The sequence below is a fragment of the Erinaceus europaeus genome, chromosome 23 (genome assembly GCF_950295315.1).
Source record: "Erinaceus europaeus chromosome 23, mEriEur2.1, whole genome shotgun sequence".
Taxonomy (NCBI): domain Eukaryota; kingdom Metazoa; phylum Chordata; class Mammalia; order Eulipotyphla; family Erinaceidae; genus Erinaceus; species Erinaceus europaeus.
Window position 1 is genome coordinate 4007360 of NC_080184.1, and position 26015 is coordinate 4033374.

Here is a 26015-nt window from a genome sequence, read left to right on the forward strand (position 1 = left end):
CAGAAGAGGGGCAGCCAGACGTATGGGTCCCAGAAGTGAAGAGTCCACAGATGGTCACAGCAGGTCCCTCCCCTTTCCCCCTCCCCCCTGGCCTGCAGGTGCGTCTGCTGGGCGTGGTCTCCAAGGGCCAGCCCACCCTGGTGGTCATGGAATTGATGGTCCACGGGGACCTCAAGAGCTACCTGCGTTCACTGCGCCCCGAGGCTGAGGTGAGCTACTGGGGGGGTGGGGGGAGGGCTGGGGGGATGTCTCAGGTTGGGGTCAGGGTGTACGTTGCTGCCCACTCGTCACCCCTTGAAGCTGAGCCCAGCTCACCCACACGGACCTGCTTATGCCAGTATAGAACCTCACCCAGGTGCCGGGACCTTAAGACGCCGGGGTTGAGAGCAAATCACTTCAGTCACCATGTAGTCAATCCAAAGAATCTAGAGAGTCGGGCGGTAGCGCAGCGGGTTAAGCGCAGGTGGCGCAAAGCGCAAGGACCGGCATAAAGGATCCCGGTTCGAGCCCCGGCTCCCCACCTGCAGGGGAGTCGCTTCACAGGCGGTGAAGCAGGTCTACAGGTGTCTGTCTTTCTCTCCCCCTCTCTGTCTTCCCCATCTCTCTCCATTTCTCTCTGTCCTCCCCAACAATGACGACATCAATAACCACAACACGGGCAACAAAAGGGAAAATAAATAAATAAATAAATATTAAAAAAAAATGTCATCACATCAAAAGAAACAGGAAGATCAAAGATGTTTTTGGGTAAAGACATAATTCAGGAGCAACATGGTTCTGCAAAGAGACTTTCATACCTGAGGCTTCAAGGTCCCAGGTTCAATCCCCAAGACCCCCATAAAGCAGAGCTGAACAGCACTCTGGTCAAAATGAATAAATAAATAAAAATAATGTATCTTTCAAAAAAAAAAAGAATGTGTTAAACCTTAATGATGATAGTCTCTGTCGGAATGTCATTACATCAGGTGCAAATTCTCTGAAGCCCCGAGGGATATTTGTTTATTTTCAGATATCTATGTGCACCCTGTCCCAGACTCTTTGAGGAAGTAGCCGGATGTCAGAGTTACAGATAAATGCATTTTTTGCATTCTCACTAGGCCTGAGGGCTGATGGTTAACTCTTGACAGGCTCTGTACAATCTGTCTTAAGGAGAAGAGTTATAATTGAAAGAAGAGCCTTGGGGCTGGGTGGTGGTATACCAGGTTGAGCGCACACGTTACAATTCACAGGGACCCGGGTTTGAGCCCCCCTGTCCCCACCTGCAGGAGGAAAGCTTTGTGAGCAGTGAAGCAGGGCTGCAGGTGTCTCTTTGTCTTTCTCCCTCTCTATCATCCCCTCCCCTCTTGATTTCTGGCTGTCTGTATCCAATAAATAAATAAAGATAATTTTTAAAAAAGAGTCTTTCTTACTGGGCAGGCCTCCTGGTATTTTTAGACAAACAAATGCATCTGGTAACCATCAACCAGACATGTAAATATGGAGGCTTTAGGTAAAACCAACAGATTTTTTTTTTCCAGAGTGCATTTCAGCTCTGGTTTATAATGGTGTGGGGGACTGAACTTGAGACTTCAAAGCCTCAGGCATGAGGGTCTTTTTGCAGAACCATTATGCTATCTTTCCCCTTCCCAAACCAATAGATTTTCTAATATCAAAATGTCTATCACAGACTATCCTAGGTTGCCCCTACTGGTTGCTGACCACCACTACAGCTGAGCCCAGCTTCCCCAGCTGTCTCCACCTCAAGAATGATCTGGGGGGGCCCCTGCTGGCCACCATCCGCCACTGCCTCTAAGCTCAGCTTCCCCACGTAGACCTGCTGTCTCTGCTCCCCCTGCTGGCCGCCAGCCGCCACTGCATCTAAGCTGAGCTTCCCCACATATACCTGATGTCTCTGCTCCCCCTGCTGGCCGCCAGCCGCCACTGCATCTAAGCTGAGCTTCCCCACATATACCTGCTGTCTCTGCTCCCCCTGCTGGCTGCCAGCCGCCACTTCACCTAAGCCCAGCTTCCCCACATATACCTGCTGTCTCTGCTCCCCCTGCTGGCCGCCAGGTGCCACTGCAACCGAGCCCAGCTTCCACCATATACACCTACTGTGTCCACCTCTGAATAATCCAGGTGCCCCCTGCTGGCCGCCATCCGCCACTGCAGCTCATCCCACCTTCCTCCACCCACTAACACTCACATGCTGTCTTTGCAGAATAACCCAGGCCGACCCCCGCCAACCCTTCCAGAGATGATCCAGATGGCGGCAGAGATCGCCGATGGCATGGCCTACCTCAATGCCAAGAAATTCGTGCACCGGGACCTGGCGGCTCGCAACTGCATGGTAGCCCACGACTTCACCGTCAAAATTGGAGGTCTGGATGGAGGGACTGGAGGTGGAGGGGGGTGGGCCCAAGCCAAGTGGGATTTACTTATTTATTCATTTATTTCGTGACAAAAAGAGAACAGGCAGAGCACGACTTGTCCATAGGGGACAAGGGAATCAAACCCCAGGCCTCTTTTGTTTAATGTTTATTTATTTATTGGATGGAGACAGCCAGAAATCCAGAGGGAAGGGGGAGATACAGAGGGAGAGAGACAGAGAGACACCTGCAGCTCTGCTTCACCACTCATGAAGTTTTCCTCCTGAAGGTGGGGACTGGGGGCTCGAACCCGGGTCCTTGAGCATTGTAACGTGTGCTCAACCAGGTGCACCACCGCCTGGCCCAAGACCTCTTATATAGACTGCATGTATACTCTGAGCCATCTCTCTGGCTTCCAGAAATCATGTGTATCTTGATTCCCTTTCTCCACTTTTTTTGTTAATATTTATTTATTCCTTTTTGTTGCCCTTATTGTTTTATTGTCATTAGTGTCATTGTTGTTGGATAGGACAGAGAGAAATGGAGAGAGGAGGGGAAGACAGAGAGGGGAGAGGAAGACAGACACCTGCGGACCTGCTTCACTGTCTGTGAAGCGACTCCCCCGTGGGTGGGGAGTCAGGGGCCTGAACTGGGATCCTTACGCCTTTCCTTGCACTTTGCGCCACATGTGCTTAACCCACTTTGCTACCGCCCGACTCCCTTTTTTTAAAAAAATTTTTTAAGGTAGAGACAAGCAGAGAGAGAGAAAGGCCACAGCACCAAAGCTTTCGTCTCGGTTTATCTCTATCAAAAATCAAATAAATAAAGTGAAATATTAAAAAAAATAAATTTACCCCTGGTTGAGTGCACACAGTACCAAGCACAAGGACCTGGGTTCAAGCCCCTGAGGTCCCCACCTTCGGGGGTGGGGGGAAGCTTCCTGAGCAGCGGAGCAGGGCTGAAGGTGTCTCTCTTGTTTATCTCCCTTTCTCTTCTCCATTTCTCTCTGTCCTATCCAATTTAAGAAAAATAAAATTGGGGCTGGGTGGTGGCACATTAGGGTGGTTGAGCTCACATGTTACAATGTGTGAGGACCCGGGTACAAGCCCTTGGTCTCCACCTGCAGGAGGAAAATTTCGTGAGTGGTGAAGCAGAGCTACAGGTCTCTCTCTCTGTCTCTATCTCTCTCTGTCTTTTGCTTCTGGGGTTATATTGGGGTTTGGTGCCATCCACTGCTCCCGATGGCCATTTTTTCCCCATTTATTAGGTCAGAGTGAAATTGAGAGGGATGGTGGGGTAGAGAGGAAGAGAAAAAGATAGACAGCCTGCTGACCTGCTTCATCACTTGTGAAGCAGCCCCCTGCAGGTGGGGAGTGGGGGCGGTCTCAAACCCAGATCCTTGCGTGGTGTTTGAACTTAGTACTGTGTACACTTACCCAGATGTGCCACTGTCTGTCCATTTTCTGGTATTCTTTTTCTTTTCCTCTCGTCTCCCCCTTCCCTCTTGATACCTGGCTGTCTCTATCAAATAAAGGTAGTAATAATAGAAAAAAGAAATGAAATCTATTTTTTTAACAAAAGCAAGAAAATAGGGGCCAGGCAGTAGCACGCTGGGTTAAGCACACATAGTACTAAGTGCAAGGACCCCACAAGGATCCCAGTTTGAGCCCCCACTTCCCATCTGCAGGGGGAGTCACTTCACAAGCGGTGAAGCAGGTCTGCAGGTGTCTTTCTCTCTCTCTCTGTCTCCCCCTCCTCTCTCAATTTCTTTCTGACCTATCCAATACAATGGAAGAAATGAGGGGCCAGGTGGGGGCACACCTGATTGTGTGCTTACATCACAGTGCACACAAGGACCCAGGTTCAAGCCCGTAGTTCCCCACCTGCAGGGGGAAAGCTTCATGAGTGGTGAAACAGGGCTGCTGGTGTCTCTCTCTCTCCCTCTCTCTCTTTCCCTCTCCCCTGTCAATTTCTCTCTGTCTCTATGCAATAATAAAATAAAGAGAGATAAATGGCCACCAGGAGCAGTGGATTCATAGTGCCAGCACTGAGCCCAGTGATAACCCTGGAGGCAAATAAAGAAAGAAAGTAAAAGAAAACAAAAATCAGGGAAGGGAGTCTGGTGGTAGCACAGCGGATTAAGTGCCTGTGGCGCAAAGCGCAAGGACTGGCGTAAGGATCCCGGTTCCAGCTCCCGGCTCCCCCCTGCAGGGGAGTCGCTTCACAGTCAGTGAAGCAGGTCTGCAGGTGTCTATATTTCTCTCCCCCTCTCTGTCTTCCCCTCCTTTCTCCATTTCTCTCTGTCCTATCTAACAACAATGACAACAACAACAATAATAACTACAACAACAATAAAAAACCAACAAGGGCAAAAAAAGGGAAAATAAGTAAATTTAAAAAAAGGAAAAGAAAAAATTCAAATCAAGGAAGAATAAATGCTCCCAGCTATAGACACGGATGTCACTGGGCCTCTTCCTCCACTGCTACACAACCCCCCCCACTAAGAATTCTCTCTCCCTGAATCTAACCCAGCCCCAAGGTGCATAGTACACCTGGTGTAGGTGAGACCAGAGCAGACCAGAGCGGACTTGGCTTGGGTTGGAGGTGGAGAGGGGATGGCTGCCTGTGGAGGTGGCCACACAGGAAGGGCTGAGCCCCTTTGAACGGTCTTGTGTTCAGATTTTGGGATGACCAGAGACATCTATGAGACGGATTATTATCGGAAGGGGGGCAAGGGCCTGCTGCCCGTACGCTGGATGGCCCCTGAGTCCCTGAAGGATGGGGTCTTCACCACCTCTTCTGACATGTGGTGAGTCACAATGGTGGTCTCTGCGGGGTGGGGGGAGCAGAATGTGGGGTCTGGACTCCATGGGGAGGTTGAGTCGACAGTGGAGGCCTCTCGCCTCAGGGGAAGAAAGGGGGTGTCCTGCTTGGGATTCTGCCTTGCTCCCTAGCTGTCCCGGTGGGGGATGATCCATTTGGCATTTCAGGACTGTTCAGACAACTGATCAGCCAGGCTCCAGGGATCTCATAAAGGGTGTGTGTGTGTGTTTTCACATTAGGCCAACTGGTCAACCAGGGTCTAGGGAACACAGAAAAGAGGTGTGTGTGTGTGTGTGTGTGTGTGTGTGTGTGTGTTTTCACATTTGGCCAACTGGTCAACCAGGGTCTAGGGAACACAGAAAAGAGGTGTGTGTGTGTGTGTTTTCACATTAGGCCAACTGGTCAACCAGGGTCTAGGGAACACAGAAAAGAGGTGTGTGTGTGTTTTCATAGTTGACCAGCTGGTCAACCATGTTATAGGAAACCGTGAAGAGGGGTGTGTGTGTGTGTGTGTTTTCATGGTCAACCCAACTCTGGGAAACTCAGAAAATAAATGTGTGTGTGTGTGTGTGTGTGTGTGTGTGTGTGTTTGTGTGTTTACATGGTCAGCCAGGCTCTAGGGAACCTGGAAGTAGGTGTGTGTGTGTGTGTGTGTGTGTGTTTACATAGTCAGCCAGAATGTAGAGGTGTGTGTGTGTGTTTATTTTCACATTTGGCCAATTGGTCAACCAGGGTCTAGGGAACCCAGAAAAGAGGTGTGTGTGTGTGTGTGTTTTCATAGTTGGTCAACTAGGGAACCTTGAGGAAGTGTTTGTGTGTCTCTGTGTGTGTGTGTGTCTCTGTGTGTGTCTGTGTGTGTGTCTCTCCATGGTCAACCAATCAGTCAACTAGGTTCTAGGGACCCCAGAGACGTGTGTGTGTGTGTGTGTGTGTGCGTTTGTGTCTCCATCCATCCTGGATCTCTTTGTCATACCTCTCCACTGCCCCGGCAGGTCCTTTGGCGTGGTCCTCTGGGAAATAACCAGCCTCGCTGAACAGCCTTACCAAGGCCTGTCGAATGAGCAGGTGTTGAAGTTCGTCATGGATGGGGGCTTCCTGGATCAGCCTGACAATTGTCCAGACAGAGTGTGAGTACAGCAGCAGCGGTGTGCAGGGTGTGGGGTGCTCACCCAGGAAGCCTTGCCTGGTGGGGTGTGTAGATCACATCTGTGTGCATTATCTTTGCACTCTTGCGTGCATGTTTGAGTTTTGCATATCATGTCTGAATGTGCGCGTGTCTACATGTGTCTGCTATGCGTGCTGATGTCTGCATATTATGGCTGTGTACTGCTCATTTGCATATCATGAATGCGTAATGCTTGCGTGACTTCATGTTATGAATTCATCATGGTGGGGAGTGAGTGGTGGTGCACCTGGTTAAGTGCACCTAGCATGAAGTACAAGGACTTACACAAGGATCCTGGTTTGAGCCCCGGCTCCCCACCTGCAGGGGGGAAGGCTTCTCCAGCAGTGAAACAGGTCTGTAGGTGTCTCTCTCTCTCCCACTCTATCTCCCCCTCCTCTCTCAACTGCTCTCTCTGTCCTGTCCAATAAAATGGCAGACATGGCCACCAGGAGTAGTAGATTCGTAATGCCAGCACCGAGCCCCAGTGATAACCGTGGAGGCAAGAAAAAAAAATTAACCAATAAATAAAAATGAATGTATCATGGTTGGGTTTGGGTCTGTTTATCATGAATGCCTAACATCTGTGCCTTTATATCTTACCTTTCTTTCTGTGTTTTTCTTTGTTTTGCCACCAGGCTTATCGCTGGGACTTGGCAACTGCACAAGGACTTCACCAGTCCCCATGTTTTTTTTTTTTCTTCCTTCATTCCTTCCTTCCTTCCTCTCTCTCTCCCTCCCTCCCTCTCTCTCTCTGTTTCATTTCTTTGTCTTTTTAAATTGTATTTATTTGGTTTTAGATAGCGACAGAAAGGGGAGGGGGAGCGAGAGGGAGAGAGACACCTGCAGCCCTGTTTTACCACATGTGAAGCTTCCCCCCTGCAGGTGGGGACCTGGGGCTTGAACCTGGGTCCTTGTGCACCGTAATGTGTGCTCTTAATCAGGAGTACTACTACCACCTCCCCCCCCCCCCCCGCTTTCTTTCAAAAGGGACAAAGATAGAGAGATGGAGAGAGGCACCTGCAACCTTATGTTACCAGTTGTGAAGTTTTCTCCCTGCAGGTCAGGTTGGGGCCTTGAAACCAAGTCCTGGCGGTGTGTGTGCTCTGCTGGGAGCATCACCACCCAGCCCCTGCATGTCATATCTTTACATGTATGTCACATTGCATGACTGCCTTATCTCTGGAAATCGTTTGAACAACTCAGCAGCTTCAGTTCAGGAAACCGAGATGTTAGAGTGGGACACTTAATACCTCACTGTCTTTTCTTTACCTACTAACCATTTTAGTCAGGAGGAAATACAATGTTTATGTCCATTATGTCTCAAGGAAACTGGAAAGCAAAACATAAGTATTTAAAAAGCTTTGTCAGGGGAGTCGGGCAGTAGCGCAGCAGGTTAAGTGCACGTGGCACAAAGCACAAGGACCGGCTGAAGGATCCCGGTTCGAGCCCCTGGCTCCCTACCTGCAGGGGGGTCACTTCACAGGTGGTGAAGCAGGTCTGCAGGTGTCTGTCTCTCTCTCCCCCTCTCTTGTCTTTCCCTCCTCTCTCCATTTTTTCACTGTCCTATCCAACAATGATGACATCAATCACAATAATAACTACAATAATAAAAACAAGGACAAGAAAAGGGAATAAATAAATATTAAAAAAAAAAGCTTTGTCAGGGATATGTTACAGATTCCCCCTCATTCATTGAAAAGTATTTTTTAAATTTTTACTTAAAAAGGTATACTTAGGGAGTCGGGCGATAGCACAGCGGGTCAAGCTCACGTGGAGCAAAGCACAAGGACCAGCGTAAGGATCCCTGTTCAAGCCCCCAGCTCCCCACCTGCAGGGGAGTCGCTTCACAAGCGGTGAAGCAGGTCTGCAGGTGTCTGTCTTTCTCTCCCCCTCTCTGTCTTCCCCTCCTCTCTCCATTTCTCTCTGTCCTGTCCAGCAACGAGGACATCAATAATAAGTACAACAAGAAAACAAAAAGGGCAACAAAAGGGAATAAAATAAAAATAAATATTTTTTAAAAAGATGTACTTATCGCCATCTGCAAGCAGGGAAGCTTCACAAGTGGCGAAATAGGGCTGCAGGTGTGTGGGGGTCTGCCTCTCTGTCTCCCTCCTCCTCTCTCTCTATTTCTCTTTGTTCTATCAAATAAAAAAGAAAAGGAGCTTCAATGCTTGCATGACGAATCCACCGCTCCCAGCAGCCATTTTTCCTTTGATGATTATTGTTTTTATTTTTTGATAGGACAGATAGAGATTGAGAGGGGAGGGGAGGGGAGGGGAGGAGAAAGTCCCCTGCTTTTAATGTGGTGCAGGGGCATCAAATCTGAGAGTTCACACTTCCTAAACTATTCCTGTTCTCCTGTTCATCCTCCTCCCCAGCCACTTAGTATTGTTTTCTTTTTGTTCTCAGGCTGAATTGGCAACACATACACACATACACAATGAAACACTTGCAGAGTCTTTCCAGTCTGTTTTGATTTCTTTGTTTTATTTTGTTTAGGACAGAAATGGAGAGGGAGCAGGAGACACACACACACACACACACACACACACACACACACACACACACACACACACACACACACACACACACACTGGCATTGCCCATGCAGGTGGAGACCAAGAATGTGCTATTGCCTGACCTCTTCAGGTCCTATTTATTTATTTATTTATTTTGGATATAGACAGAAATTAAGACGGAAGGGGGAGAGAGAGAGAGAATGGGGGGGGGAGATCTGCAGCCTTGCTCCACTGATCGTGAAGCTTCTCCTCTGGGGTGGAGACCAGGGGCTTGAACCCAGGTCTTTGCACATAGAAATGTGTGCCTTCTGCCAAGTGTGCCACCTCCTGGGCCCCTTTTGAAGATTTTTTTTTTTTCAAAAATAACTTCCAGATTATATTTTATTTCTATTTATTTATTTTGTTGTTGTTGCCCTTGTTGTTTAAATTGTTGTTGTTGTTGTGATTGATATCGTCATTGTTGGATAGGACAGAGAGATATGGAGAGAGGAGGGGAAGACAGAGAGGGGGAGAGAGAAAGACAGACACCTGCAGACCTGCTTCACCACCTGTGAAGAGACTCCTCTGCAGGTGGGGAGCCGGGGGCTCGAACCTGGATCCTTATGCCAGTCCTTGCACTTAAGTGCCGTGTGCACTTAATGCACTATGCTACCGCCTAGCCCTCCCAGATCATATTTCTAAGTGATTTATCTATTCATTTGTTTTTATGAGAGGGAGTGAGAGACAGAGAGACAGAGAGAGAGAGACAGGCCAGGTGGTGGTGTGCCTGGTTAAGTACACACATGGCAGTGCGCAGGGACCCGGGTTCCAGCTCCTTGTCCCCAGCTACAGGGGGAAAAGCTTCACAAGTGGTGAAGCAGGGCTGCAGGTGTCTCTCTGTCTCTTTCCCCTTTCTGTCACCTCTCCTGTCTCAATTTCTCTCTGTCTCTATCCAATAGTAAATAAAACCGAGAGAGAGAGAGAGAGAGAGAGAGAGGAAGAGAGAGAGAGGGATCAGAGTACTTAGTGCATATGTGAAAGTAGACATCGAACTTGGAGCTGCAGGTACTCAGCTTCTGTGTACTCTGAGCCACCTCTGTTCGGACTGTCCGTTGTCCCCTGTGGAGTTGGGACACAGAGACAGGGGGTGAGGGGGTGGGGGGTCTGCTCAGCCAGCTGCCTCCCTTCCCACACGCCTCTCACATTGTCCTTTTGTCCTCCCAGCACTGAACTCATGCGAATGTGCTGGAAGTTCAACCCCAAGATGCGGCCTACCTTCCTTGAAATCGTGGACCTACTCAAGGATGATCTACACCCCAGCTTTCCAGAAGTTTCCTTCTTCCACAGCGAGGAGAACAAGGCACCGGAGACGGAGGAGTCAGAGATGGAGTTTGAAGACATGGAGAGTGTCCCCCTGGACCGTTCATCGCACAGTCTGAGGGACGAAGCCGGGGGTCGGGAGGGCGGGTCCACACTGGGCCTCAAGCGAAATTATGAGGAACACATCCCCTACACACACATGAATGGGGGCAAGAAAAATGGACGGATTCTGAGTCTGCCTCGGTCCAGTCCTTCCTAACAGTGCCTGCTCAGGGAGGGCGTCCCTGTCTCCTCGTTTGTTCCTCTTGGTTTTGAAGGCTTCTTAGCAAACTCAGGATTCTCACTCGTCTCTGCCACAGTGTCACATGAAGCTCAGAGATCATCACTCTCTCTCCATAGGTTCCTCTTGACGGCTCACACAGCACATTCGTTGGGTTGCCAATTGGATGAGTCGCCCCTGCATTTAACTGTGAACATCGAGGGGAAGACGTTTTCTCCACCACAGCTGCTTTGTCCTTTTTTTGGGGGGGGGGGGAGAAGAGGGACGGGAGGTAGCTGGGGGAGTTTTTCAAACCAGGATGTTACTATTTGTTTTTGTTCTATCTAGTTGATGGAAAGAAAACATCTATTTTTCCTTTTTTTTTTTTTTTTTGCTGGTGTCTGAGCTAAAAGATAAGATTTGTTTGTGGGACATAGATGAAAGAAGGAAAGGAAGAAAGAAAGAAAGAAAGAAAGGAAGGAAGGAAGGAAGGAAGGAAGAAAGGAAGAAAGTCCCGGTTCTGTTAGAATCCCCCATGGAATTCTATGAATTGGAATGAATATGGAATGAGAACTTCTGAACAAGTCTTTCTCATCCAGGTTGAAGGATATCTCTTATCTATCTAGCTATCTTTTTTTTTTTTCTTTCTCCAGATCAGTTTCTCAACTTGACCAACAGCTGCTGCTTTTCATACTTTTGATAACGATTGTATACCCAGCAGGAGACTTGAGATTCACTTCCCTGTGTGTGTCCGGATTAGACGCAACTGGTGGGGGGTGTGTGTACGTGTGTGTGTGTCTGTGTCTGTGTGTCTGTGTGTCTGTACGTGCATGTGAGGGAAAGGCATCACGCTGGGTAGATACTTTTGGGCTCACGTAGGTTCTGTTCTTCTTGAAGAAAAGAGCGCCTGGTTCCTCCTTCTCTTCATTTACTGGGGAACTGTTACCCTCCGAAGATGCTTTTTTTTTTTTTTGTGCTCCAAATCTAGACAAAAAAAAATTTTTTTTTCTGGGAACTGAGATGTAGCAGTTAGTTTGCAGTGCTAATGGATCTTTAAAAAAAAAAAAAAGACCAAATATAGAAAGAAAGAAAAGATTGAAAAAATAAGTAGCTATAATCACTGCTTGGGAGAATATATGTGTAACATATTTCATTTGAGAAAGATTCTCCAGCGTTATTGACTATTTCTCTTCCCCCCACCTCCTATCCCCTCCTGCAGGATGTGGAGGGAGGTCTTGGTTGGCTAGTTCTGTCTATGTGTGTGTGTGGGGAAGCAGGGTGGAGCTTTGGTAATGAAAGAAAGATATTATTTTATTTTATTTTTTCTTCTTCTTCTGGGAATTAAAGCCACATTAGCTGCTAAACCCTTTTGGATATTGTGAGGCCACACTGAGACGGGGGGTAGGGGGCGGATGATTGGGTTTGATGAATGGTTTGGTGACTGCTTGGTGCAACGTTCCCCACCCTCACTCCTCCCGACACACACACACACACACACACACACACACACACACACACACACACACACGCTCTTTGGGGAGCCCGTCCTTGAAGCACACTTCCGGTTTTCCTATGCTCGGGCCTTGCAAAGTTCTGTGTGTGCATTCCACAGTTCTCCTGCAAACACAACAGAACATCGTGGGTGCAGGGGGTGAGGGGTTGAGGGGGAAAAGCACACACGTGGCAGGCACTGCTGGACTTGGAGCACATTAAGCAATATAAGGAGTGAGAAGCTTCGACTGTGCTCTCAGAACCACCGACCCCCGGAAGCCACTCAGCTCCCAGTGACCTCAGCTGGGCCTGGTGTGAGGCCTTGAGCAGAACTCTCAGGTGCTTTGGGTTGTCAGCCCCTCGGAATATTCTGGAAAGAGAAACTGCTTCAGGAGTTACACACACACACACACACACACACACACACACACACACACACACACCCCACCGAGGACTTCCAAGTGGGTGTGAATCCACATGGCTCCCCCCGCCACCTTCTCTGTGGAAAAAGGGCAAACAACAACAACAACATCAAAAACCACCACAGCTGCTCAAATAAAGAAAATGGTGAAGGCATCATTACTTTGCTTCAACAGAATCATCACCACGGGTTATCCCTGGAGCGCATTTTTCTCACAAGGCTTTTTTTTTTTTTCTCCCTTCTTTCTTCATTCCTTTCTTCTTCCTGCCTTTCCTCCTTTCTCTCTTCTTTCTTCATTATTACTGTTTCCTTCGCCTCTTTGAAAGAGTGGGCTTAAGAGGTACAACAGTCACCGCCAAACAGTCTCGATCCTTAAGAATCCTGCAGGTCAGGAGTCGGGCTGTAGCGCAGCGGGCTAAGCGCACCTGGCACAAAGCACAAAGACCAGCATAAGGATCGCTGTTTGAGCCCCCGGCTCCCCACCTGCAGGGGAGTCGCTTCCCAGGCGGTGAAGCAGGTCTGCAGGTGTCTGTCTTTCTCTCCCCCTCTCTCTGTCTTCCCCTCCTCTCTCCATTTCTCTCTGTCCTATCAACAATGACTACAACAATAAAAAAACAAGGGCAACAAAATGGAATAAGTAAATATATAAAAAATATTTATATATATATATAAAAATCCTGCAGGTAGGCACACACCCCAGTGGCCTACTGCAGTGGCCCTTATTTATATGATCTGAGAGATTTCAGCATGTAAGATATTTCCGGGAGCCTCCATGATTGGGTACCAGACGCAAGAGTACAGAAATTTTTTCGCCAAATTGATTTTGTACATAGACGACGGGTCTGTATGTAAAATTAAAGAGTGGGGAGGGTGGGGGCAGAAAAACAAAAGAAGCAAACGTGGGTAGATGATAAGCTTTGTGTTTCTTTTCATAGCAGATTCATAGTGGTTCTATATTCCACTAGCAGCAATTTTCACATTTTTCTAATTCAGAAAGGTTTGTTCTTATATTAGGGGGAAATTATTTATTTTAATATATAAAAAAATCACTGTAAAAATCACTTTCGTACCAAAAAAAAAAAAAGGAGTGCATGTAAATTTTTATCAGAGGAAAAAAAATAAAACAGGTGAAATGTGGAGGAGTGATCTTTTTGTTTGCTTATTTCTTTCAACCTAGTCTACCTCAGCACATTAGTACGGCGATGGGCTGTTCATAAACACCTCTAAGATATTAGCATTTTGCCGGGAGCCCATTGGAATAGGGGAGGAAATCTGAATTTTTTGGTTCGGAATGGTGGGGTTGTGGGGGTGGAAGGGACTAAAAAATTCTGGAGGAAAGAGTTGTGGTCATGAGTAGGAACATTCCAAGCTGTCCCAATATCGACCCATCTTCTTCAGGTGTAGCAGAGTATGTTGTCCAGCCTCCCTTTGGAGGATGGAACATTCTCTACTGTTGCTGATCCACGTTGAGGGCAACGGTCTTATGGGGGCCCACAAAGGGGTCGATTGTGTTGTTCCTGCTAAGAGATGACCAGTGACAATGGAGATGGGGTGGCCTGATAGTGACTAAAGAGTCATCGTTAAAGTATGCCAGTCTTTTGCCCTTATTCAGCTTCTGCAGTCCTTGTTTTGATAAGGTTAGCTTTGGAGTGCCCTGATCCAGCTTTCTGGTCCTTTTTCCAGCTGTGACAGCATCTCCCCAAACAATAACATGGATCCACCTGCATATCAGATGTCAGGCTCAGGAAAATAAAAAACAAAACTAGTATAGTCATGGGCTCTTTGGAATATAACTAAAATAGACCTAATAACTATCTACAAAACAGAGAACCCCCCCCCCCACTCTTCATCTGCACTATTCCAGCCTTTAGGTTCATGATTAGTCAACAATTCGTTTGGCTTTATATGTTAACTCTTTTTTCAGCCACCAGGTTCCAGATCCTACCATGATGCCAACCTGACTTCCCTGGACAGACAACCCCACCAATGTGTCCTGGAGCCCCGATTCTCCAGGACCCCTGCCCCACTAGGGAAAGGGAGAGACAGGTTGGGAGTATGGATAGACCGGTCAATGCCCATGTCCAGTGGAGAAGCAATTACAGAAGTCAGACCTCTCACCTTCTGTACCCCCCAAAAATTTTTGGTCTATTCTCCCAGAGGGATAAAGAACAGGGCAGCTTCCAATGGAGGGGATGGGACACAGAACTCTAGTGGTGGGAACTGTGTGGATTTGTACCCCTATTATGTTACAACTTTGGTAATCGTTAAATCACTAATAATTTTTTTTTAAAGAAATTGAAGTTGAGACAAAGGTGACCTTTCTTTTTTTTTTTTTTTTTTTTTTGCCTCCAGGGTTATTGCTGGGGCGCCGTGCCTGTATTACGAATCTGCTGCTCCTGGAGGTCATTTTCTCCCTTTTGTTGCCCTTCCTTGTTGTTTATCGGTGTTGTTACTATTATTGTTGTCATTGTTGTTGGATAGGACAGAGAGAAATGGAGAGAGGAGAGAAAGACACCTGCAGACCTGCTTTACTGACTGTGAAGCGACTCCCCTGCAGGTGAGGTGCCGGGGGCTCGAACAGGGATCCTTACACCAGTCCTTGTGCTCTGCGCAACGTGCGTTTAACCTGCTGTGCTACCGCCCGGCCCCCAAAGTTGACCTTTCTATAAGCTTTGATGCCTTCTCTGGGTAATAAGATTCTTTTTTTTATTATTATCTCATTTATTTATTAATTTACTTTGCTGCCAGGGTTATTGCTGTACTACAAGTCCCCTGCTCCTAGTGGTCATTTAATTTCATCTTTTGTTGTTATTGCTATTATTATTGTTGTTGCTGCTGCTGTTTTTGTTGTTGAATAGAACAGAGAGAAATGGAGAGAGGAGGGGAAGACAGAGAGGTGGAGAGAAAGACAGACACCTGCAGACCTGCTTCACTGCCTGGGAAGTGACTCCCCTGCAGGTGGGGAGCTGGGGGGGTGGCTCAAACTAGAATCCTGGCGCCAGTCCTTGCACTTACCACTATGTGCGCTTAACCCAGTCCACTACAGCCTGACCCCCTAAATATTTTTTTAAAAGAAAACGGGGGCCAGGTGATGGTGCATCTGGTTGAGCGCACGTGCTACAAGTGTGCAAGGACCCAGGTTCAAGCCCCCGGCCCCCACCTGCGGGGAGAAAGCTTCACAAGTGGTGAAGCAGGACTGAAGGTGTCTCTCTGTCTCCTCTATCTGCCCCTTCTCAGTTTCTGGCTGTCTCTATTCAGATAAATAAAGATATATTTTTTAAAACAAAGAAAGAAAGCAGTCAATGTTTTTATTTTATTTATTATTGGAGAGAGACAGAGAAGGAGGATATGGAGGGGAACAGAGAGACACCTGCAGCCCTGCTTCACCACTCGTGAAGAGCTTTCCTTTGATGGGACCGGGGACTTGAACCTGGGTCCTTGCACACTCTTCTGTGTGCACTTAACCAGGTGCACCACCACCTGCTCCCCCTTTTTTAACATTTTCTAAAGACTTTATTTTAAAATTTTATTAGTGATTTAATATTGGTTTACAAAACTTTGAACGGGCAAAAAATTAACTTTGCTCCATTCTCACTACCAGAGTTCTGAGTCCCCATTCCCTCCGTTGGAAGTTACAGTGATTCTTCCAAGGTCACAGATATGGGTTGACTGTTCTGTCTACAACTGTCCATCTTTATTTCTTTATATATACATATATTTATTTTCCCTTTTATTGCCCTTATTGTTTCTTATTGCTGTTGTAGTTACTATTGTTGTTGTTGCTGTCGTTGGATAGGACAGAGAGAAATGGAGAGAGGAGGGGAAGACAGAGCGGGGGAGAGAAAGACAGACACCTGCAGACCTGCTTCACCGCCTGTGAAGCGACTCCCCTGCAGGTGGGGAGCCGGGGCTCAAACCGGGATCCTTATGCCGGTCCTTGCGCTTTGCTCCGCATGCGCTTAACCCTCTGCGCTACTCCCCCAACTCCCCCGTCTTTATTTCTATCTATTTGCCCTTTTCCCACCATGGTTTCATCTTCTCTTCATTTCCAAATCACGCCTCCACCTATTCAGACTCCATCTGAATGCCCTTCCATGTTTCCCCTTCTCTCTCCCGGTCCAATAGAATTGGAGTTCAGAGCCCTCTGGTCATCTTCCCCCTAACACTTCTCCCTCTCTGGGAGTATGGACCAAAATTCCTTTTGGGGATGTAGAAGGTGGGATCGATCAGAGTTTCCTCTGAATTTCATCTCACCCCTCCTTTTTTTTCTGGGAACAAAACGGCAGGGAACTACCAATCCTAGACCCCACGTCCCCCTAACATGAGCCAAGTGTGAAGCCACAAAGATGCATTCTGGTATGTGGGTCCCTCTCTCTGCTTGAAGGAGTTATCATTACTCCATCTCTCTCTCTGAACTATTTATTTATTTATTTATTTTCCCTTTTGTTGCCCTTATTGTTTAACATTGTTGTGGTTATTGTTGTTGCATAGGACAGAGGGAAATGGAAAGAGGAGGGAGAGAGAGAGGGGGAGAGAAAGACAGACACCTGCAGACCTGCTTCACCACTTGTAAAGAGACTCCCCTGCAGGTGGGGAGCCAGGGGCTCCAACTGGGATCCTTCGTCCGGTCCTTGCGCTTTGCACCACCGCCTGACTCCCCTCTCTGAACTTTAATATGTCCCACTTCACCTCCAAAGTGAGCACTTGGAAGCCCCAGGATCTCTCCCCCACCCTGCCACCCCTCTTGTAAAGAATTCCCACTCCTGGGAGTCGGGTGGTAGCAAAGGGTTAAAAGCAGGTGGCGCGGGGGGGGGGGGGAGGAGGAAGAGGAGGAAGAAGGATATATATATATATATATATATATATATATCCCCAATCTTTTTTCTTTTTCTTTTTTTTTTTTTTTGCCTCCAGGGTTATCACTGGGGTTCTGAGCCAACACTACAAATCCATTGCTGTTAGTGGACATTTTCCCCCATTTTATTGGCTAGGACAGAGAGAGAAATTGAGAGGGAGTTATCGAGAGGGAGAGATCCTTGCACTTAGTATTATATGCGCTAAAGCGGGTGCACCACTTCCTGGACCCCCGCCCCATCAATTTTTTTTCTCTGTCTCTATCATGAATAAAGAGGAGGAAGAGAGTTTTTTAAAAAAAATGTTTTATTTTATTTAATTTATTTCCCTTTTGTTGCCCTTGTTGTTTATTGTCATCGTTGTTATTATTGTTGCTGTGGCTGCTGTCATCTTTGTTGGATAGGACAGAGAGAAATGGAGAGAGGAGGGGAAGACAGAGGGGGAGAGAAAGACAGACACCTGCAGACCTGCTTCACCGCCTGTGAAGCGACTCCCCTGCAGGTGGGGAGCCGGGGGCTCGAACCGGGATCCTTATGCCGGTCCTTGTGCTTTGTGCCGCCTGCGTTTAATCCACTGCCACTGCCGGGTTCCCAGGAAGAGAGTTTTATGTCCTTAAGACAAATGTCTAGGAGACATTCCCCCACCCTCCTCCTGTTATTCTGCCGCTATTTTGAGGGGGTGGCAATGCATATCTCAGTGCACAAAATGTACAGAAGGGTGGGGTTTTATTTGCTAAGCCCTATAAAGTTCTTCGTTGCCTCCCCTTGGAGCAAAACTGGGGCGGGGGGAATGGGGTGTGTGGAAAGACTTTTTTTGTGTGGGTGTGGATTTTACATGGTGCAACACTGCCATCTGCTGGAAATATGTGAAATTAACAAGGACTCCACAGCCTTTTTCTTTTCTTCTCTTCCTCCTCCTCCTCCTTCTCCTCCTCCTCCTTCTCCCCTCCTCCTTCTCCCTTCCCCCTCCCCCTCCCCCACCTCCTCCTCCTCTTTCTCTTCCTCCTCCTTTTTCTTCATCTTCTTCATCTTTGGGAAAAAAGGAGCAAACTAACAGAAAATTCTAATTCAAACTGGTTGATTAGAGGATACCACTACTGTTTTTTATTTTATTTATTTATTTTTATTAATGATTTACTATTTATCTACAGAATTAGGAGATAACAAGGGTATAATTTCACGCCTTTGTCACCACCAGAGTTCCGTGTTCCCATACCCTCCATTGGAGACTATATTAGTTTTCCCAAGGTCACAGATATGTCTTTTAAAGTTTTTATTTATTTATTTATTTATTATTGGACAGAGACAGAGAGAAATTGAAAGAGGAGGGAGACATACAGAGGGAGAGATACAGAGAGACACCTGCAACCCTACTTCACCACTTGTGAAGTTATCCCCCTGCAGGTGGGGACTGGGGACTTGAACCCGGGTCCTTGTGCACTGTAACATGTGCCCTCAACCTGGAGCATCACCACCCAGTCCTTACCTCCCAGTTTCTTTATTTGGTCACCTGTGTCCAATGAACATTCAACTGAGTTCACATTTTGAAATAGAGTCTTATATGTCCAGTAAATTAGTTCATTGCGTTGCCATAGCCATGGCCCCAGTTTGAGCCAGGCCTCCACCACACTGAAGGAAGATTCACTGTGGAATCTTTGTCTCTGTCTCTCTCTCTCTCTATCTTTGGCTTTGTCTCTATCTGAAAAAAAAATTGGCCTGTAGAGGTGAAGCTCCAGTGATGAAAACAGAAGGAAAAGGAAGACGAGAAGGAGGAGAAGAATAAGAAGGAGGAAGAAAGGGGAGTAGATGGGGAAGGAGAAGAAGGAGGGGGAGAATGAGCATAATAATAATCATCATCAGTAATAATAATAACAACAGGAGAGGGAAGAGGAGGAGGAAGAGAAGAAGGAACAAAAATGGAGGAAAAGGAGAAGGGGAGGAAAGAGGAGGGGGGAGGAGAAGAAAGAGGAAGAACATGAGAAGATGGTTGAGAGCCTCGTGGCGGCACACCTGGTTGGATGCACATGTTACAATATGCAAGGACCTGGTTCAAGTCCCCTACCCCGCCCTGCAGAGGAAAAGCTTCATGAGTGGGGAAGGAGGGTTGCAGGCGTCTCTCTTATCTCTCTCCCTCTCTGTTTATCCCTTCCATCTCAATTTCTGGCTGTCTCTATCCAATAAGTAAAGATAATAAAAAATAAAGAAAAAATAAAGAAGCATGATGATTATGATAATAATAACAATAATTATAGGCAGAGAAAGCAGAGGAGAAGGAAGAGGAAGAGAGTGAGGAGGAGGATCATAGTAATGGAAGGAGGAAGAGGAGAAGAAGGAAAAGGAGGAGGAAGAGGAGGAGGAAGAGAATAATTATAATAGGAGGAGGAAGAAGAATGGGAAGAGAATACTAATAATGGAAGGAGGAGGAGGAAGGAGAGGAGGAGGAAGAGGAAAATGGGGTGAGGGGGAGCCGGGCAGTGGTGCACTGGGATAAGTGCACATGGCGTCAAGCACAAGGACCGGCAGAAGGATCCTGGTTCGAGCCCCCCGGCTCCCCACCTGCAGGGGAGTCGCTTCACAGGCGGTGAAGCAGGTCTGCAGGTGTCTGTCTTTCTCTCCCCCCCCTCTCTTCCCCTCCTCTCTCCATTTCTCTCTGTCCTATCCAACAATGATGACATCAACAACAATAATAACTACAACAACAATTAAAAAAAACAAGGGCAACAAAAAGGGAAAAATAAATATAAATATTTTTTAAAAAACTTTATTTGTGAGAGAAAGAAAGAGAAGCAGAGTATCACCCTGGCTCAAATGATACTGAGGATTGAACTCAGGACTCCAGGCTTCAAAGTCCAATAATTTATCACTGCACCTGAATTGTAAATAAATTTTTTTTAGAATATTGATTCTGGGGGCTGGTGGTGGTCAGATGGTATTATGTCCTTAATATGTCCTTGCACATATTACCATGTGCAAGGACCCAGGTTCAAGCCTCTCAGTCCTTACCTGCAGGGGGGAAGCTTCACCAGTGGTGAAGTAGTGCTACAAGTGCTACAAGTCTCTCTCTATCTCCCTCCCCACCCCCCCGTATTTGTCTCATTAAAATAGACAAATAGGAGGACCAGCGTAAGGATCCCGGTTCAAGCCCCTGGCTCCCTACCTGCAGGCGAGTCACTTCACAGGTGGTGAAGCAGGTCTGCAGGTGTCTGTCTTTCTCTCCCCCTCTCTGTCTTCCCCTCCTCTCTCCATTTCTCTCTGCCCTATCCAACAATGACATCAGTAACAGCAACAATAAGAACTACAACAATAAAACAACAAAGGCAACAAAAAGGAATAAATAAATAAATATGTTTTTTAACAAATAGACATATAGGGGCCAGGTGGTGGCATGCTGGTTGAGCACACATGTTACAGTGCACAAGAAGCCCAGTTCAAGCCCCTGGTCTCCACCTGCAGGGTGAAAGTTTCATGAATGGTGAAGCAGTGCTGCAGGTGTCTGTCTTTCTATCTTCCCTTTATGCCCACCCCCCAGGGTTATTGCTGGGGCTCAGTGCCTGCAACTATGAATCCACTGCTCCTGGGGGCCACTTCCCCCCATTTTGTTGCCCTCATTGTTATTGTGGCTGTTGTATAAGACAGAGAGAAATGGAGACAAGAGGGGGAGACAGAGGGGGGGTGGAGAGAAAGATAGACACCTGCAGACCTGCTTCACCACTTGTGAAGCGACACCCCTGCAGGTACGGAGTTGGGGGCTCGAACCCGGATCCTTGCGCTGGTCCTTGAGTTTCACTTCATGCCATGTGCGCTTAACCCTCTGCATTACCACCACCCACCCACACACACCCTCTCAATTTCTGGCTGTCTTTATCAAATAAATAAAAGATAGATAGATAGGATTCTGGAGGGCACCAAATTGCAGCTTTCTTACCAGCCATGTTTTGTGACTTTGGGTAAATCTCCTAATTCCTCTGTGCTTTACATTCTACATTTCCTCATCTTTAAAAAAAAAAAGTGTTGGGGCCGGGTGGTGGCGCACCTGGTTAAGTACACATAGTATGAAGCACAAGGACCCGCACAAAGATCCAAGTTCAAGACCCCGATTAGCCACAAGCAGTGAAGCAAGTCTGCAGGTGTCTAGCTTTCTCTCTCCCTCTCTCTACTTGCCCTTCCTTTCTCAATTTCTCTCTGTCCTGTCCAATAAAATGTGGAAAAAGAATGGCTTTCAGGAGCAGTGGATTCATAGTGCAGGCACAGAGCCCCCAGGGATAACCCTGGAGGCAAAAAAAAGTGTTTAGTGTGTGTGTGTGTGTGTATGTTTGTGTGTGTTAAAGGTTTATAGTAGATGAGTAGAAGTTTTCTCTTTCTTTCTTTCTTTCTTTCTTTCTTTCTTTCTTTCTTTCTTTCTTTTCTTTTCTTTTTTTTTTTTTTTGCCTCCAGGATTATTGCCGGGGCTCTGTGCCTGCACCATGAATCCACTGCTCCTGGAGGCCACCCCCCCCTTTTGTTGCCCTTGTTGCCGTAGCCCTGTTGTGGTCATCACTGTTGTTGTTGATGTTGATGTCATTCGTTGTTGGATAGGACAAAGAGAAATGGAGAGAGGAGGGGAAGACAGAGACGGGGGAGAGAAAGACAGACTCCTGCAGACCTGCTTCACCGCCCGTGAAGTGACGCCCCTGCAGGTGGGGAGCGGGAGGCTCAAACCAGGATCCTTATGCCGGTTCTTGAGCTTTGCACCCAACCCGCTGCACTACCGCCTGACCCCCAAGTAGACGTTTTCATCTCCTCATTCTAGGTGTCTGCAAAACACTCATACCAACTCAGATATTTTGTTACTATCCTCCACCAGGCCCCCAAAGCCTCCCTCCCCAGCCCCGCCCCTTCTCCTTCCCCAGAGTCCTTTGCTTTTTGGTTCAGCACACACCACACCCTAGTCCAAGTTTTACTTTGTGTTTTCCCTCTCTGGAGCTCCAGGTCCTTGTTTCTTTTTTAATTTTCTTCTTTACTGAGGGAGTCATAGTTTATATTCAACAGTAAAATACAGTAGTTGATACATGTGTAACATTTCTCAGTTTTCCATATATCAGTCTAACTCCCTACCTAGGTCCTCCTCTGCCATCATGTTACAGGACCTGAACCCTACCCCACAGTCTTTTACTTTGGTGCAATACACCAGTCCCAGTTCTGCTTAGTGTTTTCCCTTCTGTTCTTGCTTTTCAACTTCTGTCTGTCTCAGTGAGATCATCCCATATTCCTCCTTCTCTTTCTGACTGATCTCACTTGACATGATTCCTTCAAGCTCCAACCAAGATGAGGTAAAGAAAGTGAAGTCATCATTTTTAATAGCCGAGTAGTATTCCATTGTGTATCTAGACCACAACTTGCTTAGCACACTCATCTGTTGTTAGACACCTGGGTGGCTTCCAGGTTTGGGCTGCTACAAATTGTGCTGCTATGAACATAGGTGTACACAGATCTTTTTGGATGAGTGTGTTGGGTTCCTTAGGATCTTTCCCAGGAGAGGAACTGCAGGATTGTAGGGTAGGTTCATTTTTAGCCTTCTAAGAATCCTCCAGACTGCTCTCCACAGGGGTTGGACCAATTGACTTCCTACCAGCAGTGCAGGAGAGTTCCTTTGTTCCAACAACCTCTCCAACACCTATTGTTACTGTCCTTTCTAATATGTGACATTCTCACAGGAGTGAAGAGGCATCTCATTGTATTTGCACTTGCCTGATCATTGATGGCTTTGATTCCACATCTTTAAAATTTTTTTTGTATTATCTTTATTTATTTGTTGGATAGAGGTAGCCAGAAGTCAAGAGTTATCACTGGGGCTCAGTGCCAATCCACTACCAACTCACTGCTCATGCAGGCTATTTTTCCCATTTTGTTGCCCTTGTTGTTACCTTTGTTGTCATCATTATTATTGTTGTCATTGCTGCTGTTGTTGTTAGATAGATCAGAGAGAAATGGAGAAAGGAGGGGAGATTGAGAAGGGGATAGAAAGACAGACACCTGCAGACATGCTTCACTGCTTATGAAGCACCCCCCCCCCCGCAGGTGGGGAGCCAGGAGCTCGAACTGGGATCCTATGCCGGTCCTTGCACTTTGCACCATGTGCCCTTAACCCGTTGCTCTACTGCCTGGCCTCCTGATGCCACATCTTGTCTAGCTAGTCACAAGTACGTGTATGTTGGGGTCCTTCATTTATCAATTTGTTTGTTTATGATAGACAGAAAGAAATGGAGAGGAAAGGGGAGGTAGAAAGGAAAAAAGAGAAAGAGAGATACTTGTAACACTACTTCCCCACTTGGGAAGCTTCCCTCCCCCCTGCAGTTGGGGATGGGAGGCCTTGAATCCAGGTCCCTGTACATTATAATGTGTACACTCAACCAAGTGCATTACTGCCCAGTACAGTTATTTATTTGTGTATTTATTTGTTTCCACCAGAGCACTTCTTAGCTCTGGCTTAAGGTGGTGCTGGAGATTGAACCTGAAACCGAAAAGCCTTAGGCACGAAAGTCTTATTTGCAGAACCATTATTCTATCTCCCTGAACTTCCCTTTTTCTTCTTGATATTTTTTTTTAAAAAAAAACTCTATTATCCTTATTTATTTATTGGATGGAGACAGTCAGAAATTGAGGGGGAAGGGGAAGATAGAGAGGGAGAGACACCTGCAGCCCTGCTTCACCACTCATGAAGGTTTTTCCTCTGCAAGTAGTGCCTGGGGGCTCGAACCTGGATCTTTGTGAATTGTGACATGTGCGCTCACCCAGGTACACCACCACCCAGTCCTTTCTTCTTGCTTTGTAAGAACATCATACATATGTGTGCTTTTAATATATATGTATATATATATATACATATATTTAATAGTGATTTAATAGTGATTAACAAGATTGTAAGATAACAGGGGTACAATTCCACTACAAGAGTTCCATGTCCTATCCCTTTAATTGGAAGCTTCCTTATTTTTTATCCCCCTGGGAGTATGAACCAAAATTCTTAATGGGGTACAGAAGGTGGGAGGGCTGGTTTCTGTAATTGTTTCTCCATTGGCAGGTTAATCCACACCCCCCAGCCTGTTTCTATCTTTCCCTAGTGGCTTAGGGCTCTGGTGAGGTAGGGTTTCAGGACACATTGGTGAACTCATCTTTCTAGAGAAGTCAGGTCTGCAACTTGGTGGCTGAAAGGTGGTACAATATAAATCAGGACAAATTGTTTAATAAACAGGCACTCAAAGACAGAAATAGAGCAGATGAAATTATGGGTCTTCCTGTGGGAAGAAGCTAGGAAGTCTATTTTAGGTATGTTCCAAGGGGCCCATGACTTTAGGCATTTTTGCCAGAGTCTGATAGGTGGGCTAAAAATATTGTCTGGGAAGATGGTGCTAGAGTTTAGAACAAGATGGTGCTAGAGTTTAGAACAAGATGGTGCTAGAGTTTAGAACAAGACTAGCTAACTAGATTAGGGTAGAGAGTAGCTCCCAACATGAGGAAAATATACAAATATCATTAACCGTTAACTGTTAACACTATCATTAGCGCTGGCTGATGGTGGTGCTAGGGATTGAACCTGGAACCTCAGAGCATCTTGCATTGAAATCTCATTGCATTCTCGGTGCTGCTATTTTCCCAACCTTCAGGTTTCTCATTTCCTGGTCCAACTTTCACATTCTTTGGGCTGAATCAGTGTCTCCAGTTAACCATAGTTATGATTATGAACATCAACTGAAAAGCAGAGACAACTTAGATTTTGGGGGACTGGAGGTAGAGGGTGGGGGGTGGAGGTTTATTCAAATGTTAGATGGAGTATATTTTCCCCCTAACTTACGGCAAGCAAATAGACCTACAAAAAAGACACCATAAAATGATACTTATATACTTTTCCCATATTTGGGAGCTACTCTCTTCCCTGATCCAGATTTCTAGTCCTATTTCCAACTCTGTCATCATCTCCCCAGACAATACCTTTGGTCCACCTGCATGGTAGCTGTCAGGCTCAGAAAAAATTAGGTAAGTCATGGGCCCCTTGGAATATACCTAAAATAGACCTACTAGTTTTTTCCTAAATGGAGCCCCCCCCCAATTTCATCTGCTATATACTTGCCTTTAGGTTCCTGACAATTACACAATTTGTTCTGCTTTATATCTTAAGGCTTTTTCAGCCACCAAATTGCAGATGCTACCATGATGCCAACCTGACTTACTTGGACACACAACCTCACCAATGTACCCAGGAACCCCACCTCTCCATTTCCCTGCCCTACTGGGGAAAGATAGGGACAAGCTGGGAGTATGGACTGCTCTGACAGTGCCCATGTTCAGCGGGGAAGCAACTACAGAAGCCCAACCTTTCACCTTCTACATCCCATGATGACCCTAAGTCCATGCTCCCAGAGGGATAAAGAATAGGAAAGCTTTCAAGGGAGGGGATGGGATGCAGAACTTTGGTAGTGGAAATTGTAGCCCTCTTATCCAATGGTCTTGTCCATATTTTTTATTTTATAAATAAATTAATAACAGTAAAATTGTTAATGGAGGATCAGAGTTTAGGGGGACTTGAACCTGAGAAGAATCCAAACATTACACTGAGGAAATGGGTCTGAGAGAATGGTTATGCAAAGAGACTCTCATGCCTGAGGCTCTGAAGTCCCACATTCAGTCTTCCACACTACCATAAACCAGAGCTGATCAGTGCTCTGCTGTTCTTCCCTGTCTCTCTCTCTATGTATATCTCTCATTAAAATATAGATAAATAGGGAGCTAGGTGGTGGCTTCTTGTATGGGCACAAAATGCAAAGATCCTGGTTTGAGCACCTGGCTCCCCACCTGCAGGG

The 26015-nt window shown here is 46.7% G+C and overlaps 1 protein-coding gene across 1 annotated transcript in view; it reads left to right on the plus strand.

Annotated features, from left to right (window-relative positions):
- The window catches only part of INSR (insulin receptor), a 137706-nt gene extending 124244 nt beyond the window's left edge, over positions 1–13462 (plus strand). Inside the window, 5 exon segments of the mRNA XM_060181625.1 lie at positions 99–209; positions 2201–2360; positions 5028–5157; positions 6164–6298; positions 10059–13462. Of these exon segments, the coding sequence (XP_060037608.1) occupies positions 99–209; positions 2201–2360; positions 5028–5157; positions 6164–6298; positions 10059–10413 (891 nt within the window). The 3' untranslated portion in view covers positions 10414–13462.
- The last annotated feature ends 12553 nt before the right edge of the window (positions 13463–26015 follow it).